Genomic DNA, 22,583 nt, shown 5'->3' with positions numbered 1-22,583 from the left:
GACTACATCTGGGGTCTCCCCTGGCCTGGGAGGCTTCCGTGGGAAAGCATTCTTTTGGCCTAAGTTGACCCCCAAGCCCCTGCATTTGGAGGAATCTTCTTCTGGGACTGTGTCCCCAGCCAGCCACCTCTGAGCTTGCACACCAGAGAAGTCTTCTGCCCCAGATGCAGTGACCTCTGGAGATGGGGATTCTGGATGGACACATTTGGAGGGACGCCGTGTGTGCTCTTATCCCAGGACAATGACAGACTCCCCCACCCCCTTTCCCCAGGATCCCCTCGGCCAGGATGGAATTGAAGGCTGAGGAGGAGGAGGTGGGTGGTGTCCAGCCGGTGAGCATCCAGGCCTTCGCCAGCAGCTCCACACTGCACGGCCTGGCCCACATCTTCTCCTATGAGCGGCTGTCTCTGAAGCGGGCGCTCTGGGCCCTCTGCTTCCTGGGCTCACTGGCTGTGCTGCTGTGTGTGTGCACCGAGCGTGTGCAGTACTACTTCCACTACCACCACGTCACCAAGCTCGACGAGGTGGCTGCCTCCCAGCTCACCTTCCCTGCCGTCACGCTGTGCAACCTCAACGAGTTCCGATTTAGCCAAGTCTCCAAGAATGACCTGTACCACGCTGGGGAGCTGCTGGCCCTGCTCAACAACAGGTGGGCCGTTCCCACCCATCCCGGCTCCCAGACACCCTGTCAGGGTGCTTCCTCTCTAACCCCCATACAGCCCATACAACCCTGCCCTCCAGCCCCCCGAACCTGCCACTCACAGCAAAGAAATTGGGGTCCTGCCAAGCACTCGAATAAGGACACCCAGTCTCTGATCCCAGTGTGGTTCAGAACAGTTCTGCCCCTATCCGGCTTGAGCTGTGAGGCAGGGTCACACTCTCTGGAGTGCCTTTTGCCCACCCTCTTGCCACTATGTCTCGACTTTCTCCTCACTTGGGGGATGGCGGCATAGCGTCCTTAAAGGGTAGAAACTGGTATAAAAGCCATAGTTCCCGCCTGGATCTCTCTGCCCGCCCACCCTTACCCATGCGCTCAGATGTCCAGCCCCTGGGCAGGCACTGCAGATCCTCTGTCTTCTCAGACCCCACGGGGCAGATCCCCTGCTTCGGTGCCTCTGCCCAGGGCTGGATGCTGCCCTCCCCTCTGAGGCTGAGCATGGGACCCTGGAGGCCAAATGAAGGCAGGAACCGAGGGTCGTGCCGACTCGTGCACTGCTTATGGCCCTTCCCCCCCACCCCACCCCCGCCACCCGGGCTCCAGGTATGAGATACCAGACACACAGATGGCAGATGAAAAGCAGCTGGAGATACTGCAAGACAAGGCCAACTTCCGAAGCTTCAAGCCCAAGCCCTTCAACATGCGTGAGTTCTATGACCGCGCGGGGCACGACATTCGAGACATGCTGCTCTCCTGCCACTTCCGGGGGGAGGTCTGCAGTGCCGAGGACTTCAAGGTGGTGAGTGAGTCCCCTGACTGGTGTGGGGTGTGAGTCGGCCGGTCCCCAGAGGAGGAGAAGACTAGGAACGAACGGGCAGGCCTCTGGGGGGACGTTGTGTGTCCCTAGGGTTCGCTTCTGGCAGGGGGGAGTTTTGTTCAGCTCAGGGGCACATTTGCTCTTTGTGAGGGCCTCGGCCTCAGCCTAGTGTCTGTGATGGCAGGAAAGAGAGCCTACAAGTGTATAGATGTGTGTGTGCATGTACACACACACACACACACACACACACACACAGAGCCTGGCAGGGCCCAGACCCCATCAAGCTTACATTCCGGGCCACAGGTGTCAGAGCTGGGGGTGGGGGTGGGTAAGCTTCAGCCTTGTTACTTAAAATGAGGTCCAAGGAACATCACCTGGGAGCTTGAAAGAAATATAGGACTTAGCCACCCCATTTCCCAGACCTACTGAATCCAAATCTGCAGTTTAACAAAATCCTCAGGTGGTTTGAATTCAAGTCTGAGCAGCACCATGAAACATGGGAAGTAAGGGAGGCTTTCTCTTAAAAAGCTGGACAGGTAATTCTCTGTGCCACCCCCGCCCCCAGCCATCACACACACACACACACATACACACACACACACACACACACACACACACTGTCTGACTGGATTCCCCCTTTGCCTGCCTACAGAGTCAGGGTCTCAGGAAGGACAGATGATTTAGGGTACACAGTCACGGCTGAACTGGAGAATCCCTTTGCTTCTTAAAATGGAGATGCCCCACAGATACTCATACCCACACAGAGACGGGGCTGTGTCATAGCCAGCACCCCAGGGAGGGTTAGGGGAACTGACTGGCATCTCATGTGCCAAGCGATCGTGGGCAAGTCATACAGGTTCCTGGGGCGTTAGAATCAGGCGGAGTGTGGAAAGTGACCAGAGGACCTGGAGCCGCGTGTGAAAAAGAACACCAAATGTGAGGCTGATGCTTGGAACTCTTTGGCATGCTTTCCAGGTTCTCCTTCCATCCCCTGGATGGATCACCATATTATCTCTAACAAGTGCATAGTTGAGACAGAGAGGTAGAATGAGTTGCCTGAGCTCACAAAGCTGGTTAATGACAGACTCAGGATTAGAACTCATGTCTCATTAAGTCCCAATGCGATGTGCTCTTTGCGTTAATATTGCTGACCCTGGAGTCATCATGTCCACTTCCAAGTGTGGCCATTGCCCTTGAAAATCTAGTCTCCCTTAGGACTCTCTTTCTCTCCATGCCTGCCCCCAATTCTCCACTCTCAGATCCTCCCCTTTTTTCCCTGCCCATTTTTTCCCACACTTGTGAGCATTATGGGAGCATGCACTGTATTTGTGTAGAAAGATTGGGACCATGGTTATGCTTATTTTTTCCTGCTGAAGTTATACAAGACTTCCCAATCTCTTTAAGCCTTGCTCTGAGACCAGTTTCATGGGCCTTTGTCAATTCTGCTGGACAAAGGTTCCATGACCACAGTCTTTGCTGAGCCAAGCTCATAGGGAGCTTAGCATGCTGCAAGAACTATTTCCTTCCCACTTCTCCTTCCTCAAAACAGGAGAGACCTGGATTCCCCAGAGCCCAAGACCAAAGGGCTCCCAGGCTCACCAACTGTAGTCCTAAAGGTAGCAGAACCGTAGGTGAAGGTGGAAGTGAAAGTCAGAGCCCTCTTCCTCTCCAGCATACCCCACACACAGGCAGAAGGGGCCACTGAGAAAGAGAAAACCCATCAGACTGAGTGGTTTGTAGTGTTTGGATGGGGAAGGGAATTGCATGGTCTGACCTGGAAAGGTGCTAGAGCACAAAGTGGGGTTACCGTTAGTTCATAGAAAGTACACAGTTGAGGCTCCATTTGTCCCTCATGTCCAGAAAGGTTCCAAGTGGTGATGCTAAGACATGTTTGGTCCATGGAAATGGAGATACTGAAATGTGATTGGTCCATGTTGTCACAGGGGACAACCCTAAGCAATCAGATGGAGATATGATTGATGCACAAAGTTCTGGAGCAACGTGAGTTCTTCCTCTCGCTGGGGGAGAGGCACGTGGCTAGGATTCCACAGGCCTGACACTGGCACGTTTTAGTTCTGAGTTGCCAGGGAAAACCAGGTTTTTGCTGTTTCTGAGCCCACATCAAAGACCTGACCCTGACAGTAGCTTGACCCAAACCTCTCAGACCTTCCTTCTACCCTCTCAGACTGACCTCACCACCAGCCCCTTTCCACTCTGCCCTTAGAGATGTCCCTACACAGAGAGGACTCTGGTCGTGAGTCCATGCCTGACATCTCCCTGGTGGAGAAGGGCGCTGGCACTCTCCTCCAGCTCCCTGGTCCTAAGGGGCACGGACACTCCTCGCCTGATGCCCACCTTCTCCCTCCTCCCCTTGGTCCCAGAGTTAACATCTGCCTCTCCATCCTTGCTGGTCTCTGCTAGGCCAAGAGGTATGGGTCTAGCCCCTGGACAGACGAGGCACTAGCAGAAAACATCTGTCTATCAGATCAGAGCTTAGGGGAGACCATCATGGCATCTTCTGTTGCCTGGAAGCAGAGATTCTTAACTGGGGGTCCAAGCCCAGCTCAAAATAGCGTGTGCATGGGTACATGTGAACTCCTTTGTGGGTTTCAAGGGCAACCCTCATCCAACAATAGGAAACTTGCTCCTGGAGGGCAGTGCAGGGGGCAGAGGAAGGGCATCCTCTGGTGCCTTAGACACCCCAGCTGCCCTGTTGGGGGTCTGCAGTGACAAGCATTCCCCCTAGAAGTGCTTCTGAATCCAGCTCCACTTCAGGGGATGAACTGGTGGTCAAAGAGGTGGTTTGGCCAGGTCCATCCCCCAGCTGTGGCTGAGCCAGCTTGGGAGAGTGGGGTGATCCTTGGCTAAAGCTGGGAGAAACTGGTTTGGAAACCTTTTGGGATCGAAGAGGCAGAGGGCCATGGGGAGCATATCCCCACAGCAGCCCGGCTGGGTAGACCTCCGTAGCTCTTTCCTGAGTTACCAGAAGAGCTACCAAAGACCCACCCACAGGCCCTCTCTTCCCTGGCCTCCTCCTTTCCTTCTCCACGGGGTGCTTGGTTGCCAGGGCAACAGGGTCTGAGACGCCACTCTCCCACCCTACTTTGAGGCCAGCCAGGCCAAGGCAGGGCAGGGGTTCCATGGAGGGGGCCAGGGGCGCAGCTGTCTGCTGGTGTCTGAGTGGGGGCCGGGGGGAGTGAGCACAGTTGCAGCTGGTGCCAGCCTCCAGCTGCACCTTATGTGTCCCTGGCAGTGGGAGCTCTAATGTGGCTGGAATGCTGAACAGCACCAAGAGGAGGGGGCTGGCAGATGGTGGCCTAGTCTGCCCTATGCTACCCCCCTCCTCCAGCTGAGAGCCAGAGACTTTGCCTAGGGGAGAGAAGTGGGAATTCACTTCTGAACCCTGGAAGAGATGGAAGGGGAGGGCACAGGATGGAAATCCCGGGAGTGGGTGGGGGCAGTATTCTCTCGGGAGGGCGTGGACATGGGGGATAAGGCATAGGGGGACGGGAATCCCGGAGGGCACCCTGGAGTGGAGACAGTCTCCCAGAGGAGAGGTGGACAGAGAAATCCCCCAAGGTTCTAGAGGTGGACAGGAATCTTCTGGAGCACCTGGGGGAGGTGAGATGCTGATATAAGAGGGGGGTGATCCTCGGACCCACAGGGTAGAAGGAGAGGTCATCTTAGAGCAAGCAGAGCCAGGGATGGCAGGTGCCGGGGAGAGCCAGGACGAGCAAGGGGAGCTTCCTTATCCCCAGGGCCGGCGCTGCCCCTTCACGGACACCTCCCACCCCACCACACAGAAGCTCAGTCCTTGGGGAGGGCCTGACCTCACAACCTGGGTCTCTTCCCTCCAGCTAGGCAGGGAGTGGAGGGGCTGCTGAAGGGGAGGGCTGCCCACACGGTTACACACATGGAGACAAAGGAGGGTCGTTGGGCTCTCCCACCCAGAAGCCGGGCAGTCCTTGTTGGGAGGGGATGGGGGTGCACGGGGTGGGGGAACGTGCAGAGACTGCAGAGGGATGGGAGAGGCTGGATTGGAGAGGTTAGCTTTGGAGGAGGGGCACCCTACCCTAGGGGCTCTCGGATACCTCCTCCAGCCTAACCCTTCCCATCTCTCCCTCCCTCCCTCAGAAGTTCCTGAGGTTGGAGGGAGGAGACTAGACTAGATACAGCCAGTTGCAAGAATCCAGTGGACCCTGCTTTGGGCTCTCTCTCCCTCTCTCTCTCACACACACACACACCCCCCCCTTGGGTGACTCAGTTTCCCCTCTCACTTCCTCCCTCTCCTCTTCCCCCGTCCCTTGCCATTTCTGACTCCGCCCCTCTCCCAGTCTGCCGTCAGGTAAGAGCCTACTCTAAGTTAATTGATCTCCGGCTGTTGGCTAAAGTAATAGGGAGTTGCTGTAAGTAAGTGCCTCTGGGGGCAGAGCTGGAGTGGAGGGGTGGAGGGGAGCCGTGCTTCCAAACCTTGGGCTCTCTCCTGTGCCAGCCTGTGGAGAACTGCATGGTAGGGCCGCCGCCGCTGCACCTGGTGTGCGTTCAGGGAGCAGAGGGGAAGCCTGCCGAGAGCTCTGAACGTGTCTGCGGTGGGTGGAGGTGGCCCGAGAGCATGCTTCAACCTTGTGGAAGGCAGTTGCAGTTCCTGGGGGATGGTGAGGGAGACTGACTATGAGGCTCGAGGGCCTGGGGTTGGGAGTGTCAAGCTCCACCTGATCCCTTCCTGTGATTGACAGAGGCCCTTGGACGTGCTAAGCCTCGTGCTGGGCACCAGGGGGCAGTGGTGAACAGGAGGGCCCTGCCCCTGCCCTCAGGGAGCTCAGCGCCACGCGCAGTGCCCCAGGGAGGCTCAGAGCGCAGGGGTGGTACCAAGGGAAGCCCAAGGGCTTCAGAGCCAAGAATCATGTGCCAAGGATGAGAGGACCCTCGACATCTAGGCGGGGTCCTTCCAATCTCCCCAGCCCAGCTCAGCTATCCAGAAACTCCAGTTTGGGAATTCCCTGACGATCCAGTGGTTAGGACTTCTGTACTCCCACTGCCAAGGACCCAGATTCAATCCCTGATTGTGGAACTGAGATCTCACAAGCCATGAGGCACAGCCAAAGAAAGAGAAAAAAAGCAAGAAAAAAGTCCAGTTCTACGGAGTGTGTGGTCTCCCCTACCCCAGCCTCCCCCAGCTGGTGACCCGCCTAGCTCTCTCCTCCAAGGGTCCCTGTCTTTGGTCAGGCTCCCGAGGCACAAGCCTTCCTTCACTGTGTGTCTGCAGTGTATGTCTGTACGCTGCATGCCTGTACCCTCCAGCTGAGAACCTTTCAGTGAGAGCTCTGGCATGGGGATTCTGTGAAGCAAAGCAGGGAAGGAGACAGCTCGAAGGAGAAGGGTGCCTGGTTTGGGTGGAGGATGTGTCTGGGACTCCTGGGTTTTGTTTTGGGCATAGGTTCATCTGGCTCCATTTCTCAGCTTCTAGGCTCAATTTCCTATGAGCAAAGGGGGGGTGTATATGGATTTTTAAATTATTCTTTGCCAAGGGGCAGCCTCTCCTTTTGCCTCTGGGACGCTCTGGCTAAGCCCTCACTGGCCCATGTGTAGAATGGGTGTGCGGTACCCAGTTTCCTGGACACATACATCAGACATCTTCCTCGTGAACAATTTTAAAATGAACATGAAACTGCTGTGTAGTTTCACCTTGAGGGGAAGTTCCCTTAAGAAGCGCCAAGGACCGAGACTCACTCCAGGCTCTCCAAGGGCACTCCTGAGGGAGAGGGAGGGCCAGCTGTGATTTTTCTGAGCTCCTATGAATTCTTGGAAAGAAAACCCTTTCCCACTCCTCTCATTTGTAGCCCCTCGATGTGGCTGACAGTCCTGGAAGCCTGGAGGTTGGGCTGTGTAGCTGAGTATCGCGTGTCTCGAATTGGTGTGTGGCTTTTCGTGCCTGGCTGGGAACGTCCCTCGGGGAGCGACTGCTGCAGTGGCCCTGGCCGTGGACAGCAGCCAACTCAGGCTTCCTCACCACACACTGCACGTGTGCCCCAGGTGTGCAGGCACACATGTGCACCTCCCTGTGCGTGTCTAAGAGTGGGAGAATGTGGACATGGACTAGAGTGTAACGTGAACAAGGGTGGACGTGCCCGGGTGGCAGGGGGCACACACAGCTCGCTTCACGTGGCTGTGGGAAAAAGCTGTGTGCCTATGAACCTCTGGCCTCATGCAGCTCACAACCAGCAAAATTAATCTCTTTCAGTCACGCTTTGCAATTTACTAACTCCCTTTACTTTAGCTCCTGTGATCCTCATAATTCTGGGAGGCAGGAAGATGTTAATATCTTCATTTGAAAGATGAGGAAACTGAGGCTCAGAGGTGTTACATGACTTGCTTGAGGCCACACAGCCAGTAAATGACAGAATGGGAGCTTGACTTCATACCTTTTAAGCCCAGGTTCTTTGTGTGTGACCCAGCTGCCCCTGCTCTGTAAAGAGGCTGTGTGATGAGGCAGGAAGGGAAAAAAAAAGGATGCAAAAGAGAAGAACCCCAGCCTCGGGTTGAGTACACCATCTTGTGACTCCTCTGCCTCTTCATTGCACCATTTGGCCAAGTCCCAGCCTCAGATGGACCCACCACTGGCTTCCTCAGTCATGCTCTACCAGAGGAAGTCACACGACAGGCCGCCTTGGAATCACATTGCGTTCACGATGAACACGCCAGTGCTGCCCTGGCAACCCCACTGTGTTTTCCCGGTCAACTTGCTCTCCCCTGTAATTACTGTAAATTTCTCCACGCTTCTCAAACCACCACCCTAGCCCCCTCTCACCCTCAGCAGATGACCTCGCCTCCCCTTTACAGAGAAGACAGAAGCCTCAGACAAGATCTCCCTGCTCCTCTGGGTACCTGCCCCCGAGGGGAACATCCGTGTTATCTAGGCTGAAATCTCAACCTATTCGTACCATCTGATCTCCTTCTACCTTTATGGGAATTTTACTTTAAAGGTTTTGCCTCTCCCTCCTTTACAGTCAGTCTCTCCCTCTCCAGTGGAATCTTCCAATTGACATTGAAACATGCTTAAGATTCTCTCATCTTAAAATGTACAGCTATAATGACAGCTAACATTTATTGAGCACTTACTACGTTCTAGGCTTTAGGTTAAGATAAAATCCAAAAAACAAACGTCTCAACTCCACAGCCCCCTCTAACTCCCATAGTATCTCTCTGCTGCTTTTCTTTTCTTTTTTAATTAATTAATTAATTGGCTGTGTTGGGTCTTTGTTGCTGCACATGGGCTTTCTCTTTGTAGTTGCAGCGAGCGGGGGTTCCTCTTCACTGTGGTACCTGGGCTCCTCATTGCAGTGGCTTCTCTTGTTGCAGAGCACGGGCTCTAGGTGCGCAGGCTTCATTAGTTGCGGCACTCAGGCTCACTAGTTATTGCCCACAGGCTTAGTTGCTCCGAGGCATGTGGGATCTTCCTGGAGCAGGGATCGAACCCCTGTCCCCTGCATTGGCAGGTGGATTCTTAACCACTGCGCCACCTTAGGACGTCCCTCTCTGCTGCTTTTCACAGACAAAATTCTTAAAATTGATGTATTGGTTCCACTGTCTCCATTTTCTCATCTCGATCTCACTTTCTAATCCACTGAGGCGGCCTTCCTCATCCGCCCCCAGCACTCCACCACGATGGTTCTCGCTAAGGCCGCTAGTGACCTCCATATTTCCAAAACCCACAACCATTTTTTATCCTTGATGTCTCAAAATCATTCAAAATGGTTGACCACCACCTCTTTTTTGCACTACTCTCTTTCCTGACCACTGTACTCTCGAGTTTCCTCCTCTATCTAGGAGGAAACTCCTGCCTCTTTTCCAGTTCATTCTCTTCCACTTGGCCATTAAATGTTGGAACTATTCAAGTCTCCATCCCAAGCTTTCCTCTTCTCTTAAATTGTGAGGGTATAATCTAATGGTACAGCTTGATGAATTTTTCATTAGTATATTTTTACATTGGTGTATCTTACAATGTAATATTTTACATATTAGTATGTATTTACATTGGTATAAAATCATGAAACATTTCTAGCATTCCAGAAAGTTCCTTCAGGCCCTTTCCTAGGCAACACTACCCCCACAAGAATTAACTGCTATTCAGGCTTCTGTGCACAGAGAGCAGTTTCACCAGTTCTTGAACTTCCTAGACTATACGCATCCTCCACACAGCGTGTACACTTTGTGTCTGTCTTCTTTTGGTCATGAGTATGTCTGTGAGATTCAGTCTCATTGTGTAGCAGTAGTTAGTTCTTTTTCAACACTGTGTAGTATCTTGTTATGCAAATACAGCACAATTTATCCATTCTACTCCTGCTAGATATTTCGGCTGTTACTAGTTTTGGGCTATTATAAATAAATCTACCACCAACATCCCTGTTCATGTCTTCAGGTTGACATACGCATGTATTTCTCTTGGGTATATAATTAGGAGCTGTGGTTAAGTCATAAGTTAAGATTCTGTCTAGCTTGAGTGGATAATGCCAAATCAAGCCATGTTTCTTTCTATCTTTTCTAAAAAAACTTTATATTCTATTCTTGAGCAGTCTCATCTTCACTCATGACTGCAATTACCATCTACATACTGACAACTGACAACCGTGTGTCTCAGCCCAGCTTTCTCCTCTTAGCATCAGCTCCAGCGGCCAATTTCCCACTTAACCTCTCCACTTGGATCTCCCCGAGGCATGTGCAAAGCCAAATTCATCACCTTAGCTCCCAAACTAGTCCTGTACTTGTGTTCTTGATCTAGTGAGCCATTCACCCAGTTATGCAAACTAGAAATCATCCCTGACACTCCATCTCCCTCACCTCCCTTGTCAGGTCTGCCTGTGTTGCCTCCCAAACATCTCTACTCCATCCCCCGTTCGAGGCTGCCCCACTGCCCCATGTCAAACCTAGACTGCTGCAATGTCTTCCTAACAGGACTTCTAGAAACCCTCGGGCTCCTCCAGGGTGGTCTCTTCAAAACCTTACTCTGATCACCTGAAATCCTTCCATGGGGAATGGGACCAGAATCCTTATTCAGCCTTCAAAGCCCTGAGGGGTCTGGTCCTGCCTATTCTCCAGTTACATCCTCCTCCTCTCAGCTCTCTCCTCTCGGTGGGGCCTTTGCACTGACTCTGTTCTCTGGAATACTGCCCCCACCCCCAACACATACACATGCAGACCTTTACCTAATTAATCCTCCTTATTCTTTAGATTGCAATTCAAACATCACTTTCTCAGAAACCTTCCTTGATTCCCCAGCCTAGGTCAGATAGGGAACCATATTATTTTTTTCATAGAACGTATCATAGTTTGCAATTAAATATTTATTTTTGCGATTTAAAAAACTGTCTCCCCCATTAGATAATAAGCTCCACAAGGACCCAGTCCTTAATCTGTTCTCCACGTGTCCCCAGCACATGGACACTCAGGAAATATTTGATGGGTAAATGAAAGAATGCAGAAGAAGGAAGGGATTTAGAGAGGGATGACTGACTTGTAGCCTTAAGCCACTACGTGCTCTCGATGAGACTTGGACGGGTCATTGTGCCTCAGTTTCCTCATTTGTCAAATGGAGTGAAATTACTCAAACCTGCTTATTTTACTGGGTTGTAATGAATCCCCTGAGGCATCAATTGAAAAGCAGGAAATATTCCACAGATGTGAGGGGGTGACTGGAGTTCGGAAAGAGATGTGGAGAAAGTCAGAAAGCACTGGGTGGCCACACACGGCTTGAGAGAGGTACCAGGTAGAGAGTGACATGGGGCTGGGTCACATCTTTGGACAGAGGCTGCAGAATTGAGTGTTCTGCAAGTGTGTCTGCTTGGGCACTTCTGGGACTCTCTGTGTATGGTCGGGGGTCTGTGTGTGCTACTTGATCCTTTCCTCACCTCCCCATTACTGCAAAAAATGTGGATTTGTCTACTGGCACGAGATGAGGAGGAGAGAATGTTAGAGGATGGAGGAGGGAGGAAGAGCTGTTGGTGTGTATGTGTGCATCTTCGTTGCCCACAACAGGGCTGTGTGTCAGTGTGCAGTGCTGTGTAGGTGTGCAGTGTGGGTCTTTGTGTTCGTGTGGGGGAAGAAGTGTCCAGCCACACCAGATCTGCTGTCCTCCGAAGTGGCTTCGTGCGTGTGTGCACACCCTTCTCTCTGGTGAGGCCCCACACGGGGAGCTTTCCAGCCTCAGTTTCTTCCCTCTGGAAGTCCAGTCTACTTCCTCTTCCAGGAAGGCAGCAGGAGGGGAACGATGCCCTCTAGTGGATGTGGGACGCATGGGCGGCTGCAGCTTCCCCAGCCCAAGCCTCAACCTAGGCTGGCCCACCCAAATATGGAACTTACTTCTGAAACGCATCCTGGGACGCACAACCCCTTCAAGAGCTGAGGTCTTGTAGGCAGGAAGAAAATGCACACAGGACAGGAAACAGGAGAAGAATCCATGAATTCATACAGGAGAAGCCTGAGGACAACAGCTGAAGGTGGGAGGTCTCTCCTCATCTCTGCAGGGATTTATCTCTGGTTGCCCTGGGTGTTCCTGGCCTTTCTCCACATGGTCCCTGGGTCCTGCTTTTTCTTTCTCACAGTCCCTGTCCTTAAGGAGCTACTGATCACTACTCGTGCTTGAAGGGACTTGAGCAGAACTGGACCCTTCAGTTTGTTCCCTGAATGGGTACTAACTATGCCCTTGGAGGAGGTAACATGTGAGTGGGGTCTTGAAAAATGAGTAGAAATTCTCCAGATGGAGTCCAGGAAAGGCATGGAACTGTGGATGAGCCTAGTGGGTCTGTGGAATGGGCGAAGGACGGGTGGCTGGATGCTGGACGCTGGACTGGGTGGGGCGGAGGGGTGGGGAGGTGAGGCTGGAAGGTGAATTGCCAAGGCCTTGTGGGTGGGGGGGTGGGGTTGAATTTTGTGAAGAGGCACTGGGGAGTGAGAGAAGGTCTTTAAGAGGAAGAATGGTCAGAATTACATAGCATGGACTAAAGGTGGGGAGAAACTGCATGGAGGCAGGGAGTTAGGGAGATCAGCTGGGAGGCAGTTGTTTAGGTAAACAAGGCAGAGGCCAGTCTGAGGGTAACGGCATAAGGACGGAGAGGGCCTCTGTGTCCCTGGAAGCAAAGCTGAGGCCAGAGGTCCCACATCAGTCAGTTCTGCTAGAACCTGGCACCCTGCCTCCCATCTGCAACATACTCCAGGGTCTCTGCATGCAAATGGAGGACGGAAGGTGCACGGGAGCAGGGAGCAAGGAGGAAAAGGCGGGGTGGGGGGGAGGAGCCTGGGGCTGTGGGATGCTTAAGGACTGGAAAGGCCCAAGTAGACTCGTCTCACCCCGCACCGTTCCTCCTCTGGCCCTGCGGAGGTAGGGTTAATATGCTTCCCCTCCCTCCCTCCCCTCCTCTGCTCCCCTCAGGTCACCTTCTAGGCCCTGGAGACTTGGCTGGTGGCTCAAGTTCCTCAACCAGTGGCCCTGAGTAATCAGAGCACACAGAGGAGCCAGGGGCCCGGGGGCAGAGACTGAGCCATGGAGATGAGAGGAGCCTTGGAGACGGAGGGCCTGGGGGTATCTGCGAGGCTGAGGGTTTGGGGGTACCCCAGGTTGTTCCCAACACTCTCCCCCTGACCCAGGACCCTGTCTCGGTTCTGAGCACGGTTTCTTCCACCCACCGGAAGAGAATTCCTCCAACGGCTCTCCTGGACTGTTGGGGGTGGGCAAGCTGGCAGGGGGAGCGGTGATCTGCCAGGAAGCTTTTCAGCTGCAAGAGACAGGGTCCCTCCCCCCAGTGCCAGGAACTGGCCATAAATGAGTCTGTGGTCAGCGAGAGACTTCTGCTAATGCAGCCTGGGCTGCCCCCCAAGCCACACAAGGGAGGCAGCTCAGTGTGGTGGTGATGGCGGGGGGGGGGGGGTGCTTACTGAAGTAGAGTGGGGCAGGGCCGGGGTGCGGGGAGGATCAGTGGCGTCAGGAATGGCTGGAGGGAAACTGGAGGTCAAGGGAGAGATGAGGGGTTCAGGGAAACTAGGGGTCCAGGAAGTCACGGAAAGGAAACTGTGGTCAGCCCAGTGATTAGAAGGGAGCTGAGGATCAGAGGCATAATTAGAGGGGAACTGGGGTGTAAGGGTGTATGGGGAGAATGGGGGGGGGTCCATGCAATAATTGGGGAGATTACAAGTCAGGGGGAATGAGAGAAGAAGTAGAGGTTAATTAGAGGAGCTGAGCGCGTGTGGGGGCTCAGATAACTCAGAGGAATGGCTGAACCCGGTGAGAATGAGGGCGGAGAACTCAGCACTGGCGGACTGGAGGGCGAGAGGGAGCCTGAGGCTGTGTCTTGGGGGAGGGGCAGAGACCGTTTCTGGCCGAAGTGGTGGCAGGGAGAGCAGAGGACTCTGCTAGGTCCCGTCTCACCTGGAGAGGTGGACACCAGGAGCCCCTGGGCCTTTCCAGGGTTTCCACTCTGTCTGTCCTGCTGGAGCTGATGACAGGGAAGGGGCTCCAGCTCCCCTCCTCTCCATCAGCCTCCCTTTCCCACTGTCATCGATTATTCATCAGCTCAGAAACCCGCCCTCCCTGGCAGAGCGGGCTGGTGCTCCTCTCCTCGCCTCTCCTCTCCACGCCCCGCCCCACCTCAGCCACGCTGCCACGGAGGCCCTGGCGAGGGAGGACGGCAGAGACCTGGCAAGAGGACTGCCGGACGCTGCCTAGCCTCACCGTCTCCTTCCCCGTTCTCCTGCCAACCTCCTGGTGCCGGGAAGCCCCTGGAGAAGATGCCCATCCAGATCTTCTGCTCTGTGTCATTCTCCTCTGGAGAGGAGGCCCCAAGGCCCTTGGGAGATGTTTGGGGTTCCCACCAGCGGCAACAGCGGGACAACTCAGAATCAGAAGAGGAGGAAGAAGAGAAGGAGAAGGAGGCAGAGAGGAAGGAGGCCAGAGAGGGGGACTCACCGATGGACTTGGTGGCCTTCGCCAGCAGCTGCACCCTCCACGGCGCCAGCCACATCTTTGTGGAGGGGGGGCCAGGGCCGCGGCAGGCCCTGTGGGCAGTGGCCTTTATCCTGGCACTGGGCGCCTTCCTGTGCCAGGTAGGGGATCGAGTTGCCTATTACCTCAGCTACCCACATATGACTCTGCTAGACGAAGTGGCCACGACGGAGCTGGCCTTCCCGGCCGTCACCCTCTGCAACACCAATGCTGTGCGGCTGTCCCAGCTCAGCTATCCCGACTTGCTCTACCTGGCCCCCATGCTGGGGCTGGACGAAAGTGATGACCCCGGGGTGCCCCTCGCCCCACCGGGGCCCGAGGCCTTCTCTGGGGAGCCCTTTAACCTGCACCGCTTCTACAATCGCTCCTGCCACCGGCTGGAGGATATGCTGCTCTATTGCACCTACTGCGGGGGGCCCTGTGGCCCCCACAACTTCTCCGTGGTGAGTGGGGGCCCAACAGCGTCTGCCATGGCTCACCCTGACCGTCACCTCCTGGGGCTGGGGCTGGTGACCGTCCTGCCCCTCCCCCACCTCACCTGGACCACCCACCCTCTGTGACACGGCCAGAGCTTGCCTGGGAGCCCCAGGGTCTGAGGCTGGGCTCTATTTCCAGGGCGGTGCCCGTACTGCCCTCCCTGTTAGACTCTTGAATCACATCGTTGGTAACTAGTTGCTGCGCTGGTGCCGCTGGTGTCTCCCTGAATATCCTGCAGCACGTCCAGCCCTTTCCCAGACCTCTCTGTGGTCCAGCAGGGTCAGACCTTACTCTGTCGCTGAGGTCAACCTTTGATCTGCTGGTGGGTGCCGATTCTTGGCCTTAACAATGTTGACTCTCACGCCTGGACTGGAGCTGGGGCAGGGGCCACCTGGCCTCCGGAGGTGCAGGAGAAGGGTGCGGAAGGGAGGCAGAAGGCTGGGGATAGCCCCTCCACCCCAGCACACCCCGTCAGCGGCATCCTCACGTGGTCTGCCTGTGCTCCTCCTACTCTGTGTGTGTGTGTGTGTGCATGTGTGTGTGCGTGTCCAAGGCAGAATAACAGGCCTCCTCTAAATCCTCCTCGCTCCCCCTCCAGCTCTAAGTGGCCAGGGACCCTCTTCCCAGGGGAAGCCCTCATGAGGAGAGTCTAGGGCTCTCCCTGCTGAGGGACGAAGTGGCATTCCATCCTCTCCCCAGTTCAGCTTCCAGTTCCTTCTGGCCCGACAGGTGCCCTCCTGTCTCCGGCAAGTGCCAGGTGCTAGGCCTTCCCTCCCCATACACCCATCTCCCAGTCCCCCACCTCTTCCCTAGTGCAGGGGCAGGTGGGCATCATCGTATCAGTGCATTGTGGACTGACTACAGACAGAGAGGGACCTGGAGGTTCTGGCCACTGGGCCTCTGACAGGTCTGGAGATAGAGGAACGTGGAGCAAGGAAGGGGTCCACCTGGCTTTCTCAGGATCTAAGAGTAGAGCAGGCGCGTCTCACGCAAAACCACCAGGTGGCAGCACAGTCCCTTGGTCAGCAGCACAGCCCCCTGAGCCAGCACGCGGGTGCGGGTGCAGCTCCCGGCCCGCCTGAGCCAGCAGGAGTCCCTCACATCCCCAGGTGGGGGGTAGGCATGGGTGTGTGTCCCGCCTGGACCCTGTGGCTGAAAGCCCCAAAGCCTGGCAGTAGGTCTGGGGGATTAGGAGTTCTCTCTCTACCTCATCTCGGGACTTCAACCATAAAATGGGAAGAGCGCTGGTTTTCTTTTCCAGAGGAAGGGGGGGGGGGGGCAAAGATTCTATTGCCATAACTCCCGCCCCTCCCTGCTCCAATCTAGCCTGACACTGTCTCTTTCCCTGGGCTGGGTCTGTACGCACCTCATGACTGGCTTTGTGGGCTCTGTCACCGTCTCGCAGTAGTAAAAGCACACTCCCCGCATGTGTGGGAACCTGGAGGCATTCTGGGCAGCTGTGGGGAGAGGGCCATAAAGAATTGGTTTACTTTTCTCTCTGTGGCTGTGTACTCAGAGCTGGAATATGGGCTGCTCTATGGCATGGAGCGGGGCGACTGCCCCCAGGGCTGCAGCCTTCATAGTTCTGCACCAGCACTGACGACCATGCCAGGTCCTGGATGTTCAGGTTCTGGTGATAATGGAACAATCTGATGGACATAAAGGGCTAATGGCAGAGGAAACTATAAAGCTTAGCTTGGTCTTGGGGTGAGCAGGATTTCAGATGCCCGGGGTGAAATCCAGAAGAGCAGATATGTCTCAGAAGGTCCTGGGCCTGAGGAGAGGGTCCCAAGGAGGGACCAGGGGTGTGGCGGTGATGGGTTCCAGATGATGGAGGTGTGTATGTTCGGGTCCCAGCAGGAAAAAGGTTAACACTTGGATGGTTTAGTTGAAAAGACTCACAAAGGGACTGTTTATAGAGCTGTGGGCACAGTTAAGGAAACCAATGAGGGGGCCTAAGGCACCTAGAAATAGTGGGAAATTGTCATACTCAAGCTAAAGGAGCCCAAGGAGACAACAGTGCTATGCAGGGAGCCCTCCTGGCAGGATCTGTAGTCACAAAGGGTCTAAGCCACCTTGAGAACATTCATAGATAAAAACCCTGGTCTCTCCCTTCTTCTGTCCTCTGATCCTCTACTGATACATCCCATTGGTCAAACCCAACTGGAAGCCCATCCAGGTGGCAAAGGAGCACAGGCAGTGCACCCCACAGGGATCAGCCTTCCAGGGCACACAGCAGGGCAAAGAAGGACAGAATGGGTGAGAAAGAGGACAAATGGAGAGTGGGCTGCTCAGGAGGGGTCATTCCTGAAGGGCTGAGACTCCACCAGCTGGAGGGTCTGGAGACAGTCCCTGGTGGGCAGAGGGTACTGGCAGGACTCTCAGGCTCTCCACTCTGCCCCCGCCAGGTCTTCACACGGTATGGAAAGTGCTACACGTTCAACTCTGGCCGAGATGGGCGTCCGCGGCTGAAGACCATGAAGGGTGGGACGGGCAATGGGCTGGAGATCATGCTGGACATTCAGCAGGACGAGTACCTGCCCGTGTGGGGGGAGACCGGTATGTCGCCTCTCTCAGGGGGGGCCCCCTCCCCGTGGCTCTGGGCCTCAGCCTCTGTCAGGGGGCCCCTGGGCTCTCCTGTGGGCCTGAGGCACGGCGTGGGCTCTCCTGGCTTCCTCCCGGCATCTCGCCATCTCCATCTCCACTCTACCTGACTGCCGCACTCACATTTCCCTGGCTCCCCCTTCCTGGCTCAGTTACTCTCCAAGGTAACCAGCTGTCCCTTTCCATCCGTGGCTGCCACTCACTCTATAAATAACTCCGTCTCTTCTTGGGCTGCCTGCTGTCTGTCTGGTCTCAGGGGCCTTGGGACAGAGAGATATGGGAGAGAAGGGAGAAAAGGAGGGGGAGAAATGGAGAGCATCTGAGACAGTGAGAAATAATTTGAAACACCGAGATGCGTTGCGTAGCTGAAGCCAGGTAAGAAAAGAAGTGTGTAGGATGCAGGGGTCATCAGGGTAGCATGGGGCTGGTGAACCCAAAAGGAGGCTGGGGATGGACCAGGGCCCTTGGACTAACTACCCTCCCCCAGTCTCAGTGTATGTTGTGGTTATCTCAGGAGAGGTAGGATGCCCTCAGCTCTGAAGGAGCTTAGGGAGTAAGAAGCCCTCCCAACACACACCCCTCTCATTCAGATGAGACGTCCTTCGAAGCGGGCATCAAAGTGCAGATCCACAGTCAGGACGAACCTCCCTTCATCGACCAGCTGGGCTTTGGCGTAGCCCCAGGGTTCCAGACCTTTGTGGCCTGCCAGGAGCAGCGGGTGAGAGGGCCACAGGAGGCCAGTCCCAGGGTGGGGGGGTGGGGACTCGAGATGGAGGTGGGGTGATGGGCAATCACTCACGGAGGAAACAGGTGAGCTAGGGCCTGGGTGGCCATCTGACTGGTCAGAAGCATGAATGATCTAATGAACGGGGTGCTCCGTAAACTCTGAGACCCTCAGAGGCTGCAGAGGGAGTGGGGGCAGGACTCCTGAGTTCTGCATCATGTCCGAGAAGCCCATCAAGGTGACTCGGGGAGAAGTCCCCACACCCCCCAGCTCCCCGGCTCTCCCAGCAGCTCATCTATCTGCCCCCGCCCTGGGGCACCTGCAAAGCTGTTACCATGGACTTGGATTTCTTCGACTCCTACAGCATTACCGCCTGCCGCATCGACTGTGAGACACGCTACCTGGTGGAGAACTGTAACTGCCGCATGGTGCACATGCCAGGTCAGGCCCCAAGGTCCCAAACACGGTCCTGGGCCCCTCAGTCTGCACTGCCCCTCACCAGCTCCCATGCATGTTAACCTCCAGCCAACGTGCAAGCAAGACCAGCTGGCTTCTCCCTACCCCAGTTCCAGCCCCAGTCCATACCCATATAGCTCTTGCCTCTCTGACCTCAATTCCTGCCTGGACCCCTAGGGATGGATGAGAAGGGTCTAGGGGGGATGGACTGTGGGGTAGGTCACTTCCAGGACGGACTGGGAGCCGACTATCCCTACTCTTCCACCCTCTCCCAGCTTCCAGCTTTTAGGCATTTGGTACCAGCGGCGTCACAAGACCCCTTTAATCTCCATCCTGTACCACTGTCTTTTCTCTTCTGTAGGGGATGCCCCCTACTGCACTCCAGAGCAGTACAAGGAGTGTGCAGATCCTGCTCTGGGTGAGCACCCCTGTCCCGGGGAAGTCTGTGGGAGGGGAGGAGGTGCTGCCAGCCATATGCATAAGGGTTTCAGAGCAAGCTCCCAGGAGCCTCAAGTAACTCCTGGATCAGCCTTCACCTGAACTCCCCTGTGTCTGACTTTAGCAAGGCTAGGAATAGCATCTCTAGAGGCCCCTGTGAAAAATGAACGGGGGTCATCTGGGAGGGGTGGCTTTCACCTGCTCTCAGCAGCACCTCAGCTGGTTGACCCCAGAGGACCATAAGAGGATGAGATATAGGATTAAGAAGTATCCATGGGGAGGCTGGGTGACGATCAGCACAAGTGGGCACAGGGCTGAAGTGAAGAACAAGTCAAACAAACAAACAAACAAACAAACAAAAACAAGAAGGGGGCTCAGGCTTCCTTTGGGCAGGGCCAGGATGTATGTGTTGGGAAGGTGCTGGCAGAAGGGCACCACTCAACTGGCACCTCTCACCTGGCTGGCACAGACTTCCTGGTGGAGAAGGACCAGGAGTACTGTGTGTGTGAAATGCCTTGCAACTTAACCCGCTATGGCAAGGAGCTGTCCATGGTCAAGATCCCCAGCAAAGCGTCAGCCAAGTACCTGGCCAAGAAGTTCAACAAGTCTGAGCAGTACATAGGGTAAGGGCTCTGACTGTGAAGGGTGATGGGCGGGCTCTGATGGATGTTGGCAGACAGGAGGAAACTGAGATAAGATGGGGAAGGCAACCAAAGAATCTGGGATGGGCATGGAGGGAACAAGCCAGAACAAGTAGGCGAAGCACCCCTTTCTCTTTCTTCCTCTCTCTTCATCCTCATTGCTGTAACTGGGATCACCTCACAATTGCTGGTGTGTGGAGGGTCTTTTCAATGACACGTTTACGCCTCACAACTCTAAAAGGCAGGTATCCACATCAGCATCTTGTTTTATAGATATGGAGACGGAGATTCAGAGAGGATAACTTGCTAAGGTCACCCAGCTAGTAAGGGACAGAGATATGACTTGAACGGAGGTCTCCTCTCCCAACCCCTTTGCAGGGAGAACATCCTGGTGCTGGACATTTTCTTTGAAGTCCTCAACTATGAGACCATTGAGCAGAAGAAGGCCTATGAGATTGCAGGGCTCCTGGGTGAGCTGCTGATGGTACCTGTCCCCTTCCCATGCCATGGGCATGGTGTGATACCCTACTGCCCAAAGCAGGCTGCTCACCTCTGTCCCCCAAGGCCTCCTCCCCTGTCAGCCCCAGAGGCCTAACCCCTGTCCCAGTGAGCTCTGCCGCTCCCACTGTCCTGCCCCCACTGACCTCCCTGTGGGCCCCCCTGCAGGTGACATTGGAGGCCAGATGGGGCTGTTCATTGGGGCCAGCATCCTTACTGTGCTGGAGCTCTTCGACTACGCCTATGAGGTAAGTGGAGGCGGGGCTCCTGGGCGGGGCCACGGGAGGGGCGGGGTTCCAGCCTGCCAACCACCCCACTTCCCTACCAGGTAATAAAACACAAGCTGTGCAGACGAGGGAAGTGCCAGAAGGAGGCCAAACGGAGCAGTGCGGACAAGGGCGTGGCCCTCAGCCTGGATGACGTCAAAAGACACGTGAGGGAGCGAGAGAGGGGCGCCCTCCCGCCCCATCCCTTCCCCGACCACCCCAGGACCATCCGCCTTGCCACCTTTTCTCCTTTGCCTCCCCCACGCCCCAGCCGCACCTGTGGCCCTTCCGATAACCAGTCCCTGTCCTGTGCCGTTCCCCCAGAACCCGTGCGAGAGCCTCCGGGGCCATCCTGCCGGGATGACGTACGCTGCCAACATCCTACCTCACCATCCGGCCCGAGGCACTTTTGAGGACTTTACCTGCTGAGCTCCGCAGGCCACTGTACCAAAGGCCTAGATGGGGAGGGCCAGGAGAGCAAGGGGGCCCCCAGCTGCCCCCCCATATCTGCCCTGGGGACTCGCTCCCCGCCTCCCAAGGCAGCCCCCCGCTCCTGGGAGGTCCTTTCCTCTTGACTGCGGTGAGGACAGAATCTTGACCGTAGAGTTCTCTCCCTGCCTCTATCCCATTTTTTTTTTCTTTAATTTTAACAAAACTAATCTAAAACAGAAACTAAAGAGACAGAATGGGGCAAGTGACCTCAGGCTGCCCCTCTCTGCTCCATGCTGCCTCCCACAGCTCCCAGCCTGAATTCTGTCTGTCTGGCTGTCTGTCATCTGAGTGTCCACCTACATTTTGCTGCCACCAGTCACCAAAGCCCCCTCCCAGTGGGGGGTGGAGGGGAATCCTCGGGGTCTGGAATGTGGCCCCAAACCAGAGAATGTACCTTGAAGGGGAGGGCTAGTAGGGGGGGCTTCCCCAGCCTTAAGAGACCCTCTCAGCCCAGTGACCCCCGCCCCAACCCCAAGTCTCCAGGCAGGAACCCTAGTCGTGTCTGTTCCCCCACCACCAGCTCACACAGTGTGAAGTCTCTAGGGAGGTGGGGGTGGGGATCCCCTGAAGGAATGGCGCTGGGGACAAGATGTGGCCCTGGTGCTGTAGGCCACATCCTGATACCTATAAGTTCAACCCCACCCCAGAGCTGCTGGAGAGAAATCCCAAGAGGCGGCCCTCCTCTGCCATCCTATAAAAGATCCAACTGGTTGGCTTCCAGCTCAGGGAGAGGGGCACTGGTGCCTAACCTCACTGGTCCCTCTCCCAGGGGCCCCTGCAGAGGGCCACATCCATAAATTTTCTTATGGAACTCTCCCAAGTCCTCTTCTGAAATGTCATTTGCTTCTCTCAACAATTTCATCTGCATTTTCTATTTCTATATGATACAGACTCTATATTGCTATATCTCTGTATATACTTCCCCCTGACTCTGTCTCTACTTCATCCCCTCGTCTCTAAGAACCACCCTCCCAACACAAGTTGCCCTTCTGTGTTTCCACCCCCTCCCTGGTCTCTGAATGCCTTCACCTGTATAAAGAGTTGGACTCTCCCTGGTGTCTGTACTGTGTACACACATCCCTCTAAGAAGCACAAGGAGATGACACGCGCATTGTAACCTTCGCACTGTCTCGGTGGCGACATAAAGGAAGCTGTGAATTACGAGCTCTGCCTCTTTCTGGCCTCACCCTCTCCCCGCAATCTGGGTACCCTTTGCCCTCCCTGCAGCCTTAACATCCCCGCCCCGCCCCCCCCCCAGCTTCATCCACCCCAATGTCCTTTGCCTGGCTGACTGTGGTCTCCCCAGGGAAGGGGGTTGCCACAGAAAGAGCCCCACCCATGGGATGGAGATCTGCAGAGACAGAGGGAGCTGTGGGTTGATGACTTCTGCAGCTGAAGCAGTGGGGTACTGACAGGCAGAGGCTGAGGTCTTCAGTCAGTGGCTTTTGCCTCCTTCTGGATGCCCAGGCCTCTTTGCTCACCTAATACCCAAGCCCACCACTTACATTTTCTGGTAAGGTA

The 22,583-nt window shown here is 55.3% G+C and overlaps 1 protein-coding gene across 3 annotated transcripts; it reads left to right on the top strand.

The window, feature by feature from the left end:
* The first annotated feature begins 287 nt into the window (after window positions 1-287).
* Window positions 288-22,254, top strand: ASIC1 (acid sensing ion channel subunit 1). 3 transcript variants are annotated; one of them, XM_057702431.1, is made up of 13 exons: window positions 288-649; window positions 1,262-1,454; window positions 3,107-3,112; window positions 17,114-17,197; window positions 17,346-17,502; window positions 18,138-18,265; window positions 18,562-18,712; window positions 19,089-19,145; window positions 19,635-19,788; window positions 20,185-20,276; window positions 20,473-20,552; window positions 20,633-20,737; window positions 20,895-21,041. In XM_057702431.1, the coding sequence occupies exons 1-13, from the start codon at window positions 288-290 to the stop codon at window positions 20,997-20,999; spliced, it is 1,674 nt and encodes a 557-aa protein (XP_057558414.1). In that variant the 3' UTR covers window positions 21,000-21,041. The 3 variants fall into 3 exon arrangements, with proteins under 3 accessions (XP_057558414.1, XP_057558413.1, XP_057558415.1); XM_057702430.1 differs by lacking the exons at window positions 3,107-3,112; window positions 17,114-17,197 and adding an exon at window positions 14,568-14,909 and having other exon boundaries at window positions 1,262-1,457; window positions 17,352-17,502; XM_057702432.1 differs by lacking the exons at window positions 3,107-3,112; window positions 17,114-17,197 and having other exon boundaries at window positions 1,262-1,457; window positions 17,352-17,502; window positions 20,895-22,254.
* The last annotated feature ends 329 nt before the right edge of the window (window positions 22,255-22,583 follow it).

Source organism: Hippopotamus amphibius, chromosome 12 (assembly GCF_030028045.1).
Source record: "Hippopotamus amphibius kiboko isolate mHipAmp2 chromosome 12, mHipAmp2.hap2, whole genome shotgun sequence".
In the NCBI taxonomy this organism is placed as follows: Eukaryota; Metazoa; Chordata; class Mammalia; order Artiodactyla; family Hippopotamidae; genus Hippopotamus; species Hippopotamus amphibius.
This window is presented reverse-complemented; position numbering and strand designations above follow the sequence as displayed.